General features: G+C 37.7%; 1 protein-coding gene and 1 long non-coding RNA gene across 13 annotated transcripts in view; one reads left to right on the top strand and one right to left on the bottom strand.

Annotated features, from left to right (window-relative positions):
- LRRFIP2 (LRR binding FLII interacting protein 2) overlaps positions 1-20,527 on the top strand; it is a 50,413-nt gene that overhangs the window by 23,486 nt on the left and 6,400 nt on the right. For 4 of the 12 annotated variants that reach the window (XM_081834780.1, XM_081834779.1, XM_081834775.1 and 1 more), the window contains 11 exons: positions 1,687-1,755; positions 4,489-4,602; positions 7,910-7,954; positions 9,015-9,122; positions 9,952-10,023; positions 14,092-14,262; positions 15,762-15,854; positions 16,551-16,643; positions 18,952-19,053; positions 19,278-19,410; positions 20,089-20,138. In XM_081834780.1, coding sequence (XP_081690906.1) covers positions 1,687-1,755; positions 4,489-4,602; positions 7,910-7,954; positions 9,015-9,122; positions 9,952-10,023; positions 14,092-14,262; positions 15,762-15,854; positions 16,551-16,643; positions 18,952-19,053; positions 19,278-19,410; positions 20,089-20,138 — 1,050 coding nt within the window. The remainder of the gene's footprint in view (positions 1-1,686; positions 1,756-4,488; positions 4,603-7,909; positions 7,955-9,014; positions 9,123-9,951; positions 10,024-14,091; positions 14,263-15,761; positions 15,855-16,550; positions 16,644-18,951; positions 19,054-19,277; positions 19,411-20,088; positions 20,139-20,527) is intronic. The other 8 variants (XM_081834781.1, XM_081834782.1, XM_081834783.1 and 5 more) reach the window with 8 other exon arrangements.
- LOC309326290 lies at positions 7,854-9,006 on the bottom strand. Its single transcript, XR_014150268.1, has 2 exons — positions 8,726-9,006; positions 7,854-8,192 (listed from the first exon to the last, which is right to left on the bottom strand). It is a non-coding gene; the product is annotated as an uncharacterized lncRNA (long non-coding RNA).

Here is a 20,527-nt window from a genome sequence, read left to right as displayed (position 1 = left end):
TCTGGCTGTCATTCAGTGATTTTATATTATTATTTAGTTCTGTATATTATGTCTTTGAATGTGGAATATGAAAAATTCATATACCTCAGCAGGATGCCTCTCAGAATTACCATAATGCTATGGGGGGTCGGGGAGGAAGAGCACATGTGTTTCAGTGCAACTGTTGAAGCAGACACAGCCTACCATGTCTTCTTCTACCTGTATCCTCTTAGTTCTTGAGTCTGTTTGCTAGGAGATCTATGGTGACCAGAAAGAGCATTTCAGCGTCTCAGTTAAGCACTGTCCCTTTGTCAGTGTAGGGCAGGAATAAGAAACTAGATCCTTCCAGGCCCACTCCTCTGTAGGCCAACTTTGACAGGTGAGTGGGACCACCACTTTTGACATAATGATGTCCGGTGATTGATGTCAAAATTTGAAGGGGCTGCTGTACCTACTGATCAGACTTGCAGGGAGACAGCTCTTCTGAAGTCTACAGAGGGGGAAATGCTACTCTTTGCAGAGAAATAAATTCAAAGTTTGGTTTAATGAATCTGACCCAAGCTTATTTTCTAAACTGCACTTTGAAGGCCCCAAGAATCAGCTGATAGTTGCCGGTGCAGAACTGTCTTCAGTCACTGACAAACAGCCGATTGTTGATGCTTGCAGAAAGCTCGGCTGTACTTTTGAAGCCCTGACAATCAGCATGTGCTTGCACCCCCCCATCTCATAACTTACTTGCCCCACAACTGATGTAATATATGTTGTCAAGTGTAGTACAGGTGGCTGTGGCATGGCCGAAATGAGGAGGCCTGGTGGGTCTTAGTAGGCTCAATGACCAGTGGTTCCCCACCCCTTGTGTAGGGAGGTCTAGATGAGAATATGGAAAGTGTGTTAGGGCTTCATAATCCTTCTAATGCTCTGGCTTCCCATTATATCTAATTGGAATTTGTCTATGCCTGGATGCAACATCTGTGCATGGAAAGATCATGACCAAAGTGTTTAATTGTCAACAATTTACACTATCTGTGACTTTCCACTTTGTCAGGCAGAAGTGAATCACTGGGGCCTTCCAGTATTTTGGTCATTTCAAATTACTGTGTCAGGCTTGATGATCTTTGGAGTTCATGATTCTGAGAGCTTTATTATGAATCCTACTTTGGATTTCAAAAGGCAGATTACTTATATTGAAAATGTGAATTAGTTTTAATCTTTATGACTTATTGTACTTAATTCTCGGTGACTTGGGCCATAGAAGTAGGGAACACGATTAGCAAAACATGTCCCCAAATTAACCCTTCCACTTTTTATTTGTGTTCTGAGCAAATATTTTTGATATGCTGTATTCCTATTAGTGAAAATAAAAGCACATAGAGATTCTGTGGGCAAAACTTGCGCTTTACCCGAAAATTGTGTAGTTCATCTCCCACTGACTGTGATTCTGCTGTTTGCACAGCGTTGCACTGCTTCACTCCCCCTTGGATACTTATGCCTTCCCATGCCTTCCCACTTGTCCCAAAGACGAACATTTCACTGTCAATAGCAGTGTCCTCAAGGCAGCATGAAAATACTATTTTTTTCCCTCAGCATGTTGCATTGGTTTGCACATTTTTAGTATGCATATGAGTCATTAACACTGAATGTTACTTAATCCAAACAAACGTTTATCCAACAGTAAGTTAGTTAATTACTTGTCTTTGAACTTTATAGTTTACAGATGATGAAGCAGGGAGCATTGCATCCTCTGATCGTGCTGTTCGAGGCAGGAGGGATAGTGTGGTGAGCAAGGCTGTCTGGTTGTGCTTTTTGTTCTGCTTTTATGAACCCTGTTGCATGAAGTACCACAGGTCCTAGAGTGAGATGAGTAGGCTAGGTGTCACTCTTTACGTTGTGTGCTCATATCAGCTGGAAGTAGTCATGTTCTGTTTTATTATCTCTTAAGGCCGAATTGCATGCTGCTGTTTAGGCCAAGGCATTCCCAAGTCACAGGTGTCATGGGCCAGATAGGGAGACTTGGTGGGCGTAATTAGGCCTGTTGGCTGGGGGTTCCCCACCACTGTTCTAGAACCTGCAGAATCCTATTGAAACCAGGCTGGAACCCCATCTCTGTAATGATTTTTATGTTTATTAAAATGTATATGCTGTTTAATTGTTCAACAACAAAAACAAAGCAAAACCCTCAAAGTGGTTTACAAAAACTTAAAGAGGTTTATTGTGAAATGACTTTGATATATTTTATGGGAAGTGAGATATGAATGAAAATAATCAGCTTACGGCTGGCCAATGTGCTACCCTTCAGATGCTGTTTAACTTTAAATCCCACAGCCTCAGTCACCGATGCCTGTGGTCAGGGATAATGGAAACTGTAGTTTCACAACATCTGAGGTTTCACACTAGTTACTCCTGTGTTCATTTACTTTCCTTCTATATCTTAAAGTAATAAATTTCCCAAGGGAATATTTTGGTTAAGATGCCTTTCTCAGTACTGGATAAACTGATTCAAGTTGAAGTAAAAATTATTAATATTGACCACTCCTTCGCAACCTCCTATAAACTTCACTAAAGGCATCAGTTTAACCTTTATATAGAGTATTCCAAATTCCCTCTACTCAGGCTTTAATAAGTGGTTCAATTCTCTTCCATTTGTAAATTATTTTTATTTGAACAGCAATAAGTTGGTTAAGCTTTATTGAGTTGTAGATTTCTGGTCATTTAAATATCCTGTCTCAAAGATGACTGGACATAATAGCTTATATCCAATTGTAGTACTCAAAGCAGACCCTTTGAAATTAATAGATTTTAGTTACTGAAGTCTATTAATATTAAAGAGTCAACTCTGAAGATAACTCAGTTGGATATCATTGAGTATAGTAGATTGTTTACTAAATAGTGACCAAGGCCTCCATCCAAACAGAACTGAATTCTGTGCAATGCTGGCATATTTCTTGAATAGTTGTATATTTAATATGAGAGATGTGAAATCCCATCTATACACAGTCCTAATGTTATTCTCCCTAAGATTTTTATACTATTCAATATGTTAGTCAAAAATATGATATTCCACAAAAGTTTATTCAAATTTTATTTTATTTTCACAATCTAACACTTTAAATATTTTGGAGAGGGAGTGCTTTTCTAATTGTGAGCTGGTGGTTTTTGGCTAGGGCATAAAACTGTGTACTGAAAGGGTCATGATGCTTCCTATACCAAAGTGATATCATCTAAAAAAAATGATGGTGTCTGATACAGCAGTGGCATTTCCCATAATAATTTGGAACTCTCTTGATGTACTGGATAGTTATTCAATATACTATTCCTGTGTAGTGGAAACACATGATTCAAAACCTGCATTTTTTGTAATGTGTCTTATAATTAGTTCTCTAACAAGAGACTTTTTGTAGTGAAGGTAAATGTGTGTTAGTCCATTTTCTTCAGTTTGTTTGCAGTAGCTAAATCTGAAAAAATACTGTTCAAGGCACACATAAATGTGATAGTAAATTCAAACTAAATTATTATTTGTATGCATATGGCTTAGCAATTATTCATTGAGCAAGGGTAAAAATAATTATTATGGGAAGGGAGATGTGACCTGGGGAGTTGTATGAAATAAACAGTGACTATTAGGGCATAAGGAGGACAAACACGATAAATCAAAACTTGATTTCCCTAGGCAATTAAATGTTTAGTTTAAGGATAAAAATTAGAATCCTGAATATCTCAACATGAATGTTTATAAATATTTTGCTGTTGGTTATACTTACAAAAACCACTAGTTTGATACTTAGTAGCATTCTTAAATGCGGCTGAATGTGACAATGAGATACCAGCTTTAAATGTATTGCTCCAGTGAGAACTATATTCTTCTTCCACCCACCCTTTCAGGCTAGGAAGGTGTTTTGAAGACTAGTAGGGAGGACCAATAGATGCTGGAGCAGGTGCCGTGTGAGTTAATTAGGTTTGTAAGGGCATAGGTTTGATGCCCAAGGAAAGGATAAAAGCTATTAGGGTGTGTGAGAAAGATGACTTACGACCCTGTCCAGATTCTGTAACGATACCATTCTCTTTTTATCCTTTAAAACTCTGAAGCTGATGAGATTGAAAATTAATTAATACCTGTGATAGTACCATCAAATTCCATCATGTTCTCATCCCAAATGTCCTCAGGTTGCCATCTGCTTGAAACTACATAAGGAGTTAATCTCATGTGAAACAAATATATGTGAATGCATGGAGTTGTGAGAAGGTTGGTGATTGTGATTAAGCTGTTATTCAGAGTGAAATCCCTGGGTTCCACAGAACAGAATTTGAAAACCACAAGAATAAAAATAAAATAAAATATAAATTTCCTTAAGGTTTTCCCAGTCAGAAAGGAGAGAGATCTCACTCTTCAAAGGAAAATCTCATCTAAAACAATTTTGGCAAATAAGATTAACATGCCCACATGTTATTTCATGTATCTGAAATGTATTATTCTGTCATTTTTCTCTCCATCTGTTGTGTTTGTCATCAAAGTCAACTGATTTTTCTGACCATAGTGAAACTGCAGCTGATTATTTTAGCCGCTCTAATCGTAGGGGAAGCATTGTTTCTGACTTGGATGATGTCAGCATTCCAGACATGAACAGTGTGAGTGTTAGATAATGTGCTGATGTCATCACTGTAGGTTTACTAATGATTGTCCTTTTTCTTTGGGAAATGTATTAATATACTAGTAATGTTTGCTGGTTTTAGTATAAAATGTTGCTAGCGGTGCAGAATATTATATATATAAAACTTATTTAAAATATAGAATCCAACTTGCATGGTCTTTTAAAAATAAACCTCCAGCTAACTTGATCATGTTGCAGTGTTAACTTTAATATCTGTATACCAGTGTCTAAATCTGCATGCAAAAGTGTTCTTAATTGTAGATTGTCTTATTTACATACATTTCTTGAAGCCTTTGTAAATAGCACTATAATTTTTTAATGGCACTGAATATAATTGTATATATTCAAATTCCAATAACAAGTTGTCTGATGCTATGTTACAGACATACATGATATTCATTACAACCTTATAAATGACTGCATGGTTTAAAAACAAAAGTTTCAACTATAGTGTTCAGAGTATGGTTCCTGCTTGTAAGTTCATTTGCATTTGGATCACAAAAAATATCTCTAAAGAGATTTCTGTAAATTCAAACTTCTATGCAACCTGGTTTTCACTTATTATGGTACATGCGCCTCCCCTTGACAGGTTTCTGTAGGGAAGAAGGTACACAACATTGTATTTAATGGAGTGAATCATAGCCAAAAATTGATAAAGGCATCAGTTCAAGGCTATGCTTCTCAGGTGTGACTTCAGCTGAGCCTTCCTCCTCTATACCAACTACCATCAAAGGAAGGGGAAGCAGACTTAGACACCCCTCCATCATGCCTAGATACAGCTACTGCAGTGAACCCCTACTATGTACATGAAGCTAAATTATCCTGTTACGTATTTAAACTAGTTATGTTTTCTAAGATGCCTTAGGAAGGTGTCATAAAAGTAGTTAGAATGAATAAAATGATATATATAGGGCAAATGTTGACACAACACTCTGATAATTTACTCGTGTTTACTCCATACTTTGGCACTTGAAACTCTGATTGTTGTTAATGAAACCTGATTAGCATTGATTGTGGTTGAGCTCAGGGCTTAATTCCTTAATGGTGATTAAGGCTAGCTTGGTAGGGCAAATTTGTGCATGAGAAGGGGAGGATTAGAATGAGAAAGGACATTGTCTGATCTGCTTCTGATCTCAAGAATCCCGGTTCTTCCTCTTGTTTATAAACTACCTCTTAAAAGAGCTGGGAGAAGACTGATATTGTCTGAGAAAGTGAAAAACCAGATTCTTTGGCTAATCAAGCTGGCATAGCAAACCAGATGGTGCAAGAGAACCCAAAGAAAATGACAGACATATATCAGTTAGATTCATGATTCCTGCGATAAAGTGAGATGATAAATCGTTCGCCAGTCATGGCCTAGCATCTGCTATTGCTCATACATAATTGTAAATCCTGGCTAGGATCAAGAGAGCTTTGTGCACTGTGCTTCTGATTCTCTTTCACTTTCTCTCTCTCATCCTTCTCCCCCTCCTTCCCTTGACCTCTCCTCCTCTGCTTTTCTGGTAGCAGTTGACATTCATGAAATGGCCACTTCCGTGACAGCTTTTTGGAAAGCATTGAAGTGGGAGGCTTAAGAGGGCTTGTGTGTGTGTGGTCCTTCAGATCACAGATGTGGAACAATGGTTCCCCAAATGTTACGCTGCAGCTCCCATCACTCCCAGTCAGCAACGGCAATGGTCAGGAATGATGGGAGTTGTAGTACCATCCCTTCTTAAATCCTGGTCTGTCTTTGCATAAAATATCCAAGGTAGCTATAATAGGTACACTGGCTTTTGGGCAAATGATTCCATCTCTTGTGCTAAACGATGGTTTGCAAAGGCAAATATATTTTCATTTGTTCAGAATGTAGTGTATATCTAATTTTGGGAATTAGCTGCAAATTTAGTGACAAGTATACGGATATACAGTATATGGATAATTTCATTTGGTTGGTTATCCTCAGCCACTCTTTCAGCCGTAATGACCTTATCCAGATGTCCACCACTGTAAAAAGAAAAACCCCTTTTCTTTTCTTTTATTAGACTGAATATTGTGTAAACTCACTGGAAAGGTATTTACAAAAGCTATAATCACATTCTAATTCTTTTGGCGATTTTGTGCCACAACTGAAAGTTTGATTGCAAATGACATTCTTAGAGATGAAGTGACACTGAGTGGTTGGTTACAATTGCTAGCTAATAGCTTGGTTCCCTATATTTCCAGCACCTAGAGATTCAAGAAATTAGATAAATACTTTGAGATACCGTTAACATTCTGTTGGCTATAGAAACTGGAGATGCAGTCGCTACAGTCATTCAAAATGCATCAGAACATGCTAGACGTGGAGAAACAGACATTCCAACCAGCTCAGCATTACAAGAAAATGACATATTCTTGCAGCCTGCCATTAATACCTGCTAGCCCTGATAGTTCAGTTAACTTGCGTGATAGTATTTGCTGCCCTGGGCTCCTTTAGAAAGCAGAGAAAGAATGAACTTTTGATAATGATAACAAATATTTGAACATTTGAAGAAAATTTGTGGAGCTAAATCATAATGTTTTGCTTTATAACTTTATAAGAGGATTAAAACCTTTTTAAAAATGAAAGCTCAGAGTCAGAGGTCTCTGTTGAGGGGCACTAATGAAGGCTTTTGCAGGTGCCATTGTGCCTCTGGGTGCTGGGTTAGCAATCCCTGAACTAGAGGATCATGAATTAAAACCATATGCCACAAAACAGTTTTTCATAAATTATGCTTCCTGTTTATAATGCATACAACAGATTACTAGTGAAATAGCATTGTCTATATTGTCTGTCTTGGTGGCAATTGCAAATAATGAAAAACTTCTCAACCCATTTACTACTAAACTTTTATTTTGGAAAGCAGAAATGGAGAAAAATGTTCATAGATGAGTAAAGCTTAATGTTTAAAATATATTACTTAGTGAATTTCCAGTAGTCAATACACTTCATTTAAAAAACACACAACCATTACTGAAATTACATTCATTGAATTTACTTTCTGTGCTTGGCCTGACAAAAGGCTAACCTAAGAAGCAACTTGTTGTCAATAAGGCATTGTGTTAATTTGTAGGACTGATACTACCTTGTGCGGAGCTGTTGATTCTGAAGTTTTGTTAAATGCAAATGCAATATTCAGGTGGAGGAAAAGGAAGAAGGAAACTTTCATTGTATAATACTGTTTCAGCTTTGTGTTGACATGGATGAAAAAGGGATCACAGTAATTCAGATTTCTAATACAGAGAAATGGTTCAAATTCAATATTAACACTTTTCTTTTTTTCCAGCTGGAAGAAAAGAGTGACAGGCCATATTCTGACTTGTATACAAGGGTGAGTGTTTACAGAGATTTGGACAACTTTAAAACATATCAAAGTCTGCATATTGGTGCCAATTCAAAAAAGCATGGTAGGATATCGGGAGATTCTCCAGCCTCCTGTGTGTTGCTGATTATCTTCATTATACTTTTTCAACTATTTGTTTGACAGAATATGGTGTAGATCATCTACTTCAGCTGTGATCATTGGGCCTGATGGGATTTGAAGTCCAAAATATCTAGAGGGCACCAGACTGGAGAAGATTACAAATAATGTTATGCCAGATCTATAACCCATTTGTCTAATAATAATAATAATTATTATTATTATTATTTATTTATACCCCACCCATCTGGCTGGGTTTCCCCAGCCACTCTGGGTGGCTTCCAGCAAAAGTATCTTGTAAGAAGATAATTTTAAAATAAGTTCTGCTCCTGTAAGAGCTGTTTGATGAAAAAGGATATTTGAATAGACTGGACTATATGGGGACTTAGAAAAGTTTATCAATCTTTTCAAGGAAATATATTACAGTATTTAGAAGTTTTTAGTACAGGCACCTCCCCATTTACACAGGGGTTACGTTACCATGTACTGCACTTATACGTTAAATCGTGTATAGTGGGGAACGCCATCTAAAACAACAGTAAACACCTAAACCTCTGGAAACCCTTTAAAAAACAAAACAGTACTTCTCAGACGGGCATGAATGGTGGCAGTGATGGCGCTCAGTCTTCCTCATCACTGAAGGATAATGCAGAAACAACGACAAGCGGGGTAAACCAGTACCTCAAAGTATCTGGCTTGCAGTTGCAAAGGCTCTTGGGATTGCTAGTTGTTTTCCTGCTCTTTTCCTGCCATTTTTGCAATTTCCCTTTCTTTTTGGGCCATTTTTGCGCCTTTTCAGAGTTTAGCTTGATTTCTTTATTTCCTGGCGCCACACATAGACACGGTCATACACAACTCAAACGTGCATAAGTGGAGAGACACTTGAATGTTGAAATCTGAACTTCATAGTGTGTTGGGGAAAGATCTTGAAATGTATGGGAGTTTTCATGCCATGTTTTTCTTTCTTTAGCCAGCGTCTCGCAATTCAGCGACTCCTTTGAGTGGAAACTCATCTAGACGAGGAAGTGGAGATACTAGCAGTCTAGTGGATCCTGATACCTCCTTAAGTGAATTGCGGGTGAGCAGACTTTCATTGGCTAAAAAGTAAAAGGTTATCCTCCTTCATTTGGAGAGGAAGAAATGGACATTGAATAAGACTACAAGACAGAATCAAAGCACCTTTTAAAAAGCAATCAGGGGTTTGGGTTTTTAAATGTTCCTTTGATTACAAAATGCTTGCTGCGGGAATGCGTGGGATATAAAATTAATAACATACCAGGCACTTTGGTTTATACGTAACACTATGCCAATGCTGTTTGAAAAAGAAACTAAACTCCGCAGCAGTCTTACTCTTGGTTACATGGGAAAAGAAGAGGGGGAAGCAAGGAGGAGCATGCCTGGCACATTGCTCAGGCTTGTGGAGATTTCATTAGTGTAATTAGTGCTAAATGTAGCAGTTTAGCATTTAAAACATCACCTATTGGTCTGTGAAAGAAGTAGGGAATTATTTGTACTGTTTAGAACCGGCTGTAATTGTTTAGCTGTAAAGATTTTAGTTCATATTAATGGGTATATCTTTTCAGTATAGTATCCGAGATAAGATTGTGATGCCTTTTATATGTTTGAAATTAGATTGTGTGATACTCTGAGGGCGTGAGGTTTCAGTAATAAAACATTTCAATTTACAAACATTACACATTATTTCTCCCCATTTTTTTAGCTTTATAGAAAGCACTGAATTAAAAATGCACATATGTCAGTCAAGTTAGAAAATTAAGAATACAACAGTAATTTAATTTGTTCAAGTGAAACACACACTAATCTAAATTCCTGGGCTTTAAGCACAGAGTTCAATAGTAAGTTCTTTGCAATGTTCTTATGCAATGGTTCATTCCTATGTCCTGCAGGATATCTATGATCTTAAGGACCAGATACAAGATGTAGAAGGGAGATACATGCAGGGACTTAAAGAACTAAAGGTATAGCAGGGTTTCTCCCAAGCATGCATTCTCTATGGTAATATGTCAGCAATTAAGTTTTTGCCAGTTTCACTAACAGAGCTTTACTAACACCTCACTTTTTAAAAGTTCTTGCCTAACATACCAACTAAAAATTGGTTCATATTTTAATATATATATCTGCCATTGATTTTTTTTCCTTATGTTTAAGTGTTTAATGTGTTATGTGAAAAAGGCAGTGAACTTTCCGTTCCACTAAAGTAAATAATATAGGAAGTTTAGCAGATGCTTTTGTATTATTTGCAGTTCCATTTTATTCTTTTAATTAGCAGCTGGATATTACCAATAATATGATTAGGGATGGGGGGCACAGCTGAGTTTCAAAATAATAATATTGAACCAGAAATTTATTCCAAGAAATAATTAAACTCCCACTTTCATAGACTGTAAAAACATGTAAAAGTATGATTTATTGTTTTATTTTTTGGCATGCTAAAAACAAACACAGAAAACTTTGGTATGATCCATTGAGACACATATAATCTATATATCTTTTTGCCTCACGTGGATTACCAGCTTGGATTAAAAATTACAGAGGCAACTCCTATTCAAACAGTTATAGAGACTCCTCTCAGTCATGGAATTCCTTTTCACTAGAAAACATACAAAGGTCAAACCTAAGTGTCTTCTTAGAATGCTTACTATACTTCCAAAGAATTTTTGGTAACCTAGCCAATTAGCTCAAGTTAAAGATATTTCTACAAGCTGGTATAGAGTGTGAGCCCTTTCCCTGGTTCTGTGAACCTTAACAACTACTTTGTGTAAAAATCTGTTTTCCATTTTAACCTAATCATCCCAGTTACCACTTTAGACATGGGAATCTCTCTACTGCAGGAGCTACTGCATGGCTTGATAATAAATGGCAACATTTACATATCACAATTTTATCATGAACTTTTTTCCCTAGCAGGAGCAACAAACCATAAATCCTGACTTAGCATTACATCTGAACCAAGGGCTGTAGTTTAGGTCAAAACATACCATGATGTAAAAGCCAGGATTTGTCCTTGGCTGTTTGTGGTGTGTCTAGGCAAAACAAACTCACAGTCTCCCATTTCACCCATTTGGATGTAACACTGAGCCAGGCATCATGGCTTATTGTTCCTATATGCCCTAGGGGAGTAGCAAAGTGGAAGTGATTTCTGCATTCACAACAAACCATTAATTGTGGTTTACTGTGATGTACAAAGTGGACCATTGTGGAAACTTCAACCAAAAGGTGCAGGTAACTGGAGATTTTGCCTATAATATAAATCCTATTGCAGCTTAAGGTTTTTCATTATCTCTCATGCAGAATAACTGATAGTCCAAAGTGTAAATATAATAGCTAGCATATCCACTTGTTTGCTTTTATCTTTTAATCTTGGTGAGATAATTATCTTCTTTTACACCTTACCCTTGTCTGTTCTAGCTTCAATGTTTAGTGCTATATAAATCATGTCTATAAAAAGCAATTGTAACTATATTCATCTGTAAGGAAAAAAACCTTGAAATTGTAAAGTTGGCAATACCTTTATTAGGACCAACCAAAATGTCACAAAACTGTAGCGAGCTTCTGAAAAACCCACCATAATTAGATTGCAATATTGGAACTGAAATTATAAATTGACCACCTTGGTATAAAAAGTAGTATCAGTTTTGAGACATTTTGGTTGATCCTCATAAATGCATTGACTAGTTATGTGTTTTGAAATAAATTATTTCAGTTACAGGTAGGTAGCCGTGTTGGTCTGCCATAGTCAAAACAAAAGAAAAGAAAAAAAATTCCTTCCAGTAGCACCTTAAAGACCAACTAAGTTAGTTCTAGGTATGAGCTTTCGTGTGCATAGGTATCTGAAGAAGTGTGCATGCACACGAAAGCTCATACCTAGAACTAACTTAGTTGGTCTTTAAGGTGCTACTGGAAGGAATTTTTTTTCTTTTCTTTTGTTTTGAAATAAATTATGACACTGATTTGCCAACTCAGGCAAGTCCCTTCCACTGTATTTTTGCAAGTTTTTCTATCTTACTCGCCTCCCACCTGCATTCTTCTCTTGCCTTCCCATCTACTTTTTAGCTAATCACACGTAAAAATATGTCATCCCTGAATAGATACACCCATTAAATAATTATAGCGTGTACACACCTTGCAAAAGAGGAAAGTTCAGAGAACTAACATGATGCTTTTAGCCATAATTGTTCATGCTTTCCCACACTGCTTGTCTGTTTAGAGCAGAAATGCTTTGGGGCAGGGCTTGTCCTATTCTGCACTTCATTTGGCACTTTTGTAGAATTTGGTTTTGAAGTGAAGGCAATATTGCAATGCACCACAATATAGTTTAATGTTCTGTACTTCACAGGAAAGCATGCATGTAAAAATAAAATAATTGTATGTTTTAGAAGGAAATACCATCTTCAAAAATTGACTGATTTATAAGTCTAGTTCCCTGAGTGTATGCTAGTATTCCCCCCCTCCCCATTTTTTTTGGAGAGTGACTATAGACATGAACTGATTATATTGAGACTGCTTTAAAGCTGACATGAATTGCCTTTTTCGGATCTTACAATATTTCATACAAAGGTACAAGTGAAGATCCAGTGTAGTGTAATTGTGCTTCTCCATTCTCTCCTTCCTCCAACACCTCATGTGCCCCCAAAATCTGCCCCAGTGGATTGGGAATCCTCAAGCAGATCTGGGTCTGCAGGGGCTAAATGCGAGAAATGACCAGTTTCATTTCACTAGCAGATGGGCATAATTGTGCTTCACCCATAAATTACATTGTTAATGCCTTAAAAACTTATTTATAGTAAGATGACCAGTGAGACCTGTAGCATAATGTTGAAGTGCAAACTCAACCCCCCGAGTGGGTTGCTCCTGTTCAGGGCTCCAACCATCCTGCAAAAGGAGCTCTGTAATGCTGTTTAGGCCTCAGGGTTGTAAATAATGCCGAAGTCTCCCCATGCTGTTAGCCCCAAACCCACATATTTTATAGCAATGTAGCAGGAAAGATACAGCTCTGAAGCTAGGAAAAGCTTAGCTCCCAATCTCCTCCAAGATACTACATGCTATCCAGGACTTGAGTAGATCTGCTCCTGCTTTTTTCTCCAGTCTCCATTTTCCCTTTGGAGGAAGTTGTTGCAAGTTGTCTGTCAAAATGCTTGAGTTTGTTTGCCTGATGTGTCATCTTTTGACGTTACTCCTCCTTACCCTCTTCACTGCCATCAACGCTGTAAATTCACATGTTCCTGACAGGTAGTTTAGAGGTGGTTGTTTAAATGCTATTGTCTTTTAATTTACAAATTTATGTACTTCCGTGTACTAGGTCGTCCAAAGTATGTAGCAGCAACTCTTTTTAAAAAAAAAAAGTTACCCTGTTTCATCTCCAAACTGATAGCAGACTGGTTGAATGGCTTATTTAGAGGGGATTGTAATTTTTCATGTGGACAGGGAAAGTGTAGAAAAACATCTGCAAATAACGTCGTTTCCTAACAGTAAAGCTCTGATAATATTGAATGCTCACTTACTTGGTTAAATAGCTGAAGTCTTACTTAACTGGTACATCTAGTATTAGAAATACACTATAGTGTCCTTAGTTATCTGTGAACGGAAGTTTGGTTTTGTGAGGTCTGTGTAATCTGAACTAAATTGAAGCTGAGACTTTAGCCCATAAAGGTTTACGCCGAAGTGCATTGGTTAGTCCAAAGTGCCACAAGACTTTTTTTGTTTTCCTGAGCAGATTAACACAGCTACCTCTCTGTAAATGCTTTTCTTTAGGCTTTTATATGTTAAAAAAAAATTGCTTGGGTTACTGGCATTCTGCTAGAAGAATAAGAGAAAAATAAGATATGTGATTATCATTTTTCTATAGGTCCCTATTTATTTGACTTCTGCAGATTTATTATTGGGTTTTATTAAGGACAGTTAAGTCAGTGGAATATGAAGCAAAAGTCTGTTTGCTACTTTAGCAAAATTGTATTATGTATTTCTAATGTTTAATACGATAAGTTGAATAAAATTAAGTTTAATAAGATCTTACATTATGTATCTAGGAGTCACTTGCTGAAGTTGAGGAGAAATTTAAAAAAGCAATGGTTTCTAATGCCCAACTGGATAATGAGAAAAATAATTTAATCTATCAAGTGGATACTCTAAAGGATGTCATTGAGGAAAGAGAGGAGCAGTTAGCAGAATATTACAGAGAAAATGAAGATAAGACAAAGGTATTTGTATTTTCTGTATTATTTCTAATAAAGAATTTGCATTATTAGCTAATCATTAAGAAGCTTAAGTGTGTGTTTCTGCATGCCTGTAATTTGTTAATCAACTTGGTCTCTGTAATTTTAATGAAGTTGAAAACTTTACAAGGTTAATTTTGTTGATGGGCTCACAAGTAGGATAATGTAATGATTCTTAAGACCATTGAATGTTTTTCTGCAACTTATAAATAGATTGGTTTGCATTCAGCCATTTTCGGGCTTATTTATACAGTCACTTATCCTGGGGCAATCCAGGTCATTGCTTATTTAATCTTAGGTTAGTTACTTTCTATCCCTTTGAACTATCAGCAGCCTGTCCTCTTTTAAACTAATTGGCAACACCGTCCAAGTTTTCAGAATGAGAGGTTCTTTTCAAAAGGCAGCAACCAGTTGTCTGCAAAGTTGAAAGCTGCTCTGGTCCTTAGCTGCAAGCAAAGGCTTAAGGCAGTAGTAACTGCATCAGTAAAGAGGTTTACTTGCAGCTACGTGCAGAACTTGATTATCATGCTTTCTTCAAACTTCCCTAACCAGATACCCACCAAATGTTTTAGACTAGATGGGAGCCGTGTTCCCAAACATCCTGAGGGCAACAGGTTGGTGACGACTTCACAGGCTCACTAGAGCATCTTCTTGAAGAGGCATGCAAGCCATTTTGTTTAGTGGGGTGGTCTTGAATGCAGAGGCGACTGAGGTAGACTGAGATCTGCCCGTAAACCATCTAGCTCCTGCAAGTTATTAGGCTCCCAGTTAAGGGTAGGCGTAAGTTGTACTGGTCAGTTATATTGACTGTGCACTGCTTTTGCTTTGGTTAGGAAGCATAATGGAGAATGCCTGTGGACAGAGCTGTAGGCAAGTTGTTTCCTTGTTTCCTCTTAAGACTTGGAATTTAGAAAATCATGATGCTCTGGCTTCAAAAAGGATTATACAAATGCCAGGCAGAGGTTAATGGCTATTAACTATAATAATTCAAAATGTAACCTCTACATTGATAGTCGATCTGATTACTGGGAACAAGTAGGTAATAGGGTCACAAATGTCCTCTTTGTGGTTTTCCAAAGAGATCTGGCTGGCCACTGTGGGACCTATCTGAGCCAGAAGGGCACCACTTAAGTTCTTAAGCTTGGGATCATACTTAGAATCATTCTGCTGCAAAGAGATTTTGAGTGTGTACTCTTGCTTTATAAATTCTGGATCCAGAGTATTCACCAATAATAAATAAATTTAAAAATAGCCCACCTATTTCAGGAGTCAGCCCACCCCTTAAGAGAGTAGTGTTGGAGAACAGACAGAGCAGCTAAAACAAATCTATACTCATATAAGCCAATTCCATTTTTGTGAATCAGCCCAATTAAATAGCAAATAATTATACTATTAATGTTCCTATCATGCTTATTTCATTAACTAATATATAATATGCTTGGACTTTAATTTTCAGCTGCTTAATTTATATTTCCTTAATACAGGAGTTGGAAAGGCAGAAACATATGTGTACCGTTCTGCAGCATAAGATGGATGAACTTAAAGAGGGTCTTCGCCAGAGAGATGAACTAATAGAGGTACATGTTCATACTTGGCAAATAACTTGCATTCAAGATAAAATCTGCTTTTTCTGTTGTCTAAAATGCTTTCATTCAGGAAAGACTGCAGCATGTGCTGTTTCTGGCACTTGGGTGCCGGTTTATAAAGAGCTAGAGCAGTGTGCTGGGATCAAAAGAAGTCATGACACCATCAGACAAAAAGCAGTGTGTCACATGTTCCCTGTTTGCGAGCACATATTCAGAGTCTGGCTCATCAATGACTTTTGTCAATGAGCTTTTCAGCCCTACGAGTTGGTACTGTCCATCCGTTGCTTAAACAGTATTTTTGTTTAGGTATGCTATGCTGTTTTGAGCTTGGTAGCAAATATAGTTTTAGCATTTTAGCAGAAGTCCTTTCAGTAATATGTTTGAGTAAAATTAACTTTGGGTAGTTGCTTTAAAGCTGAATGGCAACATAGATTTATGCCTAAGCTTGTGGTTCCAATGCAATCAATGTCAGTTGTACAGTGTACTTCGATGTAATATAGATCTTATCCTAAAGCTATTCATAGTTTTATTTAACAAAGGGGAGAGAACCTCTTAGCCAAACCTTTATTCACAAAACCTTCATCTTCTGTGTTTCATTGACTGCCTTACTGACTTCCTCGTATCTCCTTGTAATTTCCTTTACTTGTCTTTTCCCTTCTTTTATTCTTTCCCCTGTGTTTACTGCAGGAGAACCAACGCATGCAACAGAGAATAGAATCTATAACCAAAGAGGTGTTTGACCTCCAGGAAACAGTTAATTGGAAAGATAAAAAAATTGGGGTATGAGATGAATACTGAGGTGAAGAGTGATTAGGAATAGACTGGTATAAGTTGGCAGCGGGATTGTTGATGGTTCCAGTGTTGAATTGGGTGTTGGCAGATAGAAGTATTTCATACTGAATATCTGAGAGTAAATAAATACGGCATGCAGCTTGAACCTAAAACTTCATGAATTAGCAGATTTTTAACATAAACATATTAAAGCACTGCAGTGATTTAATTCCAGTGTTATAGCTAGATTCTAGTACAGTTATTTTGGATTTGGATGATAGGCCTGTCCTAGACCTTTCGTTGCACTGATTAAAAATAGAGCTTTGAGACAGCCTCAAAAGCATATACAGTGGTGCCTCGCAAGACGAAATTAATCCGTTCCGCGAGTCTCTTTGTCTTGCGGTTTTTTCGTCTTGCGAAGCGCGGCTATTAGCGGCTTAGCGGCTATTAGCGGCTTAGCGGCTTTAAGAAAAAGGAAAAAAACTCGCAAGAACTCGCAAGACGTTTCGTCTTGCGAAGCAAGCCCATAGGGAAATTCGTCTTGCAGAACGACACAAAAAACAGAAAACTCTTTCGTCTAGCGAGTTTTTCGTCTTGCGAGGCATTCGTCTTGCGGGGCACAACTGTACTGTCTAAATACTTAAGCATTCAGATAGGGCATAAAAACAGTTTTGCTTGGTTGGGCACACACATACATATGTATTAGTCCAGAAGAAGTTAAAGGTCATTGAAGTCAATTGGACTTGTAACTTAATACCCACTGATTTCATTTAAACTGTAGGCCATTCACATATGAATCGTATAAGAAGGCATCATGTGTAGAAAAAGGTGCTATGTATCTGCTTGGCTACTCAGTCCTTCCCCTGCCATCCCTGTGTTGAGCACTTTGGCCTTTCCCTGCAGACATCCATGATGCCCCTTCATGCAAGTAATATGCAAAATGGGCGTATACGAGTGTGTGATGTTAGAGATTCTGAGACCGAATCTCAGAATCTCTTTGAAAAGTGTTACAACTTGTTAGTACAGTAGAACCTTGGTTCTCAAACTTAATCCGTTCCGGGATTCCGTTCGACTCCCGAAACCGTTCCAAAACCAAGGCATAGCTTCCGATTGGCTGCAGGAGTTTCCTGCACTCAAGAGGAAGCCGTATCGGACATTCGGCTTTCGAAAAACGTTCGCAAACTGGAACAATTACTTCCAGGTTTTTGGCATTCAGGAGCCAAAACATACAAATACCAAGGTACGACTGTAGTAGAAAAACTGGCCTATAGCATAATTGAAAGCTGCCAGGGCGTAGATTTAGAGTCTGTCGGACACTATTTTCTCTCTAAGATTGTTTCCATGGATCAGATCTTGCAAACTACCTTTTCCACGTGAAAATATTTTAAAATGAGATTCCATAAATAGGATCCTGTTTGTTAGTAATTTACTTTGGATCCAATCTCCCAAATTTATAGGAAATTCTGCATTCAAGTAACTGAAAAAAATCTCTCATTTGGTTATTAACATCTCCTCATGGTGAGGGAAGGCCTAGTGCCCATTTTTTCCCTCTAGAGGATGCTTAACCTCTGAGCAGGCACAATACAGATTCACTTCTTTCATATATGAATATCTTCCCATAAAAAGCCCTTGCTCGTTTCCTGTTGAAAAAGTTGTATTGTATTGCAGGAATGCGTGTCCATGGTCCTTTAGGTGTTCTTGGATTTCCTCCATCCTTGATCATTGAGCATGCTGTTTAGGCGTCCAGCAAGAGTTGGAGGGCCACAAGTTCCCATCTCTAGTGTAACGGATAAGGTTTTCTAGGACTGCTACCAAAAGTCCCAGATCCGTTAAAAAAAAAAAAATCAGTACAGCTCACTGTATCCACCTACAACACAATTGGCTGTGTTTGTTTACATAAAGTGTTATGCTTGAATAGACTGCAAAAATTAAACATGCTTTATTTCTGATCTTTCAAAATCCAAATATTTTTGGAACTATGGGATTGTTGGACTCATTCAGTTTGGCTCAAGCACTAGGCAGAAAGCCGAAGGTTACTTTATTAAAATAGACATGAATTGTATTTATAGTTTAGTACGTAACATGGAATCGTTGAGATTTTTTAGCATTTCCCAGGTCTGTTGTAATGCCGGGGTGGTGGAGGATATTTATGCCAAGCATGAACTTCTGTGGCAAACACAGGACTGTGCACGACTTTCTTTTCTCTTTTTGCCTCACTTTTTGTTCAGCTAATTATCTTTTATTTGCAAGAAATCTTTCTTACCTATCGCACATTCTCTCTCTATGCTGTTCCTTTCCGCTACCTGCCTGCACCCAGGCCCTAGAGAGACAGAAAGAGTACTTTGACTGCATTAGGATTGAGCGGGATGAGCTCAGAGATGAGCTGGCTGACCTGAAGGAAACAATGAAGACAGGAGAGGTACGTTAGCTGTAGCAGCACTTGGCAATGTCGACTGCTGGATGAAGCCATAGTCAGTGTGTTGGAGAGGGACATATCATTACTTCAGCATGCCCCTTTTCCACTGAAGCTAAAGCATGAACAGGAGCAGTGGTGCTGCTGCTTCTTGCAGCGTCTACTGAACAAAGCGTTCACCAATTAACAGTCTCTAAGAGAAGCTTATGTTTATCTTGTTTTTTTTCCAGAAGCATGGATTAGTTATCATCCCAGATGGCACTCCAAATGGTGATGTCAACCATGAACCAGTAGTTGGTTCAATAACCGTTGTATCGCAAGAAGCTGCTCAGGTCTTGGAATCCGCAGGAGAAGGACCACTAGGTAAATTTACAGAGAACCACTTTCTTCAGAATGTTGACTTTCATTTTCAGTGTGTATAGATAAGAATCGAGTAGCTTAGGCCCCCTCCCACATTTGTAAAGAGTTTTACTTGTCTTAGAATAGATGGAACTATTAGTTCTGTGTGAATTACATAGTTGCAGCAGTCTTGGAATCTGTTCAGAGATGGTATGGTATTTATAGATGCACTGTGTGTACCTATATAGCTTATTAAAAAGATAAATAAAGCAGTATCATGTGGAAATGAATGTCAGAATTCAAAATGTGTGCAAAAAGCAACAATTATACAGGACATTACAGCACTGTGTGCTAGGGTCTATGTCTTTAAAAAGAGTCATTGTCATACTTTCAGCTATCATGTGAAAAGTACCAAATATGGAATTGTTAGTTTAGTTGCTATTCAATTGTAGTATGTCCAATCCTTCATTCTTGAAAGCAAGTCTCTTAGGTCCAAATAAGTATCATTTTAAAAAAAACTTAATACACAATTTTACACTTTTTGAAGTTCTTCTTACTGACCTTGCTGTTTCTTAATGAAATTTCAAATGAAATTCTGTTCATCCAAGAGAGTTCTTCCTTTTAACCTTTTTTGTTTTGCTAAGCTTCCAATGGAAGGAATTGGAATTGGAATTTTCTAACTGAATTGTTTGTTTCTTTTAGATGTTAGGCTACGAAAGCTAGCGGGAGAAAAAGAAGAGCTATTGTCACAGGTAAAGTCTCTCTCCCCTTCCTGCAACCGAAAAGTGATTGAACGGCTCAGGCTCAGACTCTTTTCAATTTGGGGAAAATTATTAAACAGTACCAGGCCCTTGGTGTGCTTGAGCAACACTGCTTGCTACTGAAAAACTTCATGCTTAATGTTTCTTGCAGACCTTCAGGGATTGCATGTACTTTCATAGCTTTGCCTCATGCTCCAAAGAATAAATTAATGTTACAATCTTAATGTCATGAGAACGATGTACTCCAAACCCTGAGACTTAAACTAGAAAATATATACTTAAGCAAACAACAACCCTGAAATTAGAAGTGCTTGTAGCATTTGTCTGTCACTAGGATTCTCTTTCCACCCCACTGAAAAACTGTCTCGATATTTCCTTGC

This window comes from Podarcis erhardii (genome assembly GCF_964252035.2).
Source record: "Podarcis erhardii genome assembly, chromosome: 12".
Lineage (NCBI taxonomy): Eukaryota > Metazoa > Chordata > Lepidosauria > Squamata > Lacertidae > Podarcis > Podarcis erhardii.
Note: the sequence above shows the minus strand (reverse complement) of the source record. Positions and strands in the feature narration are given on the sequence as shown.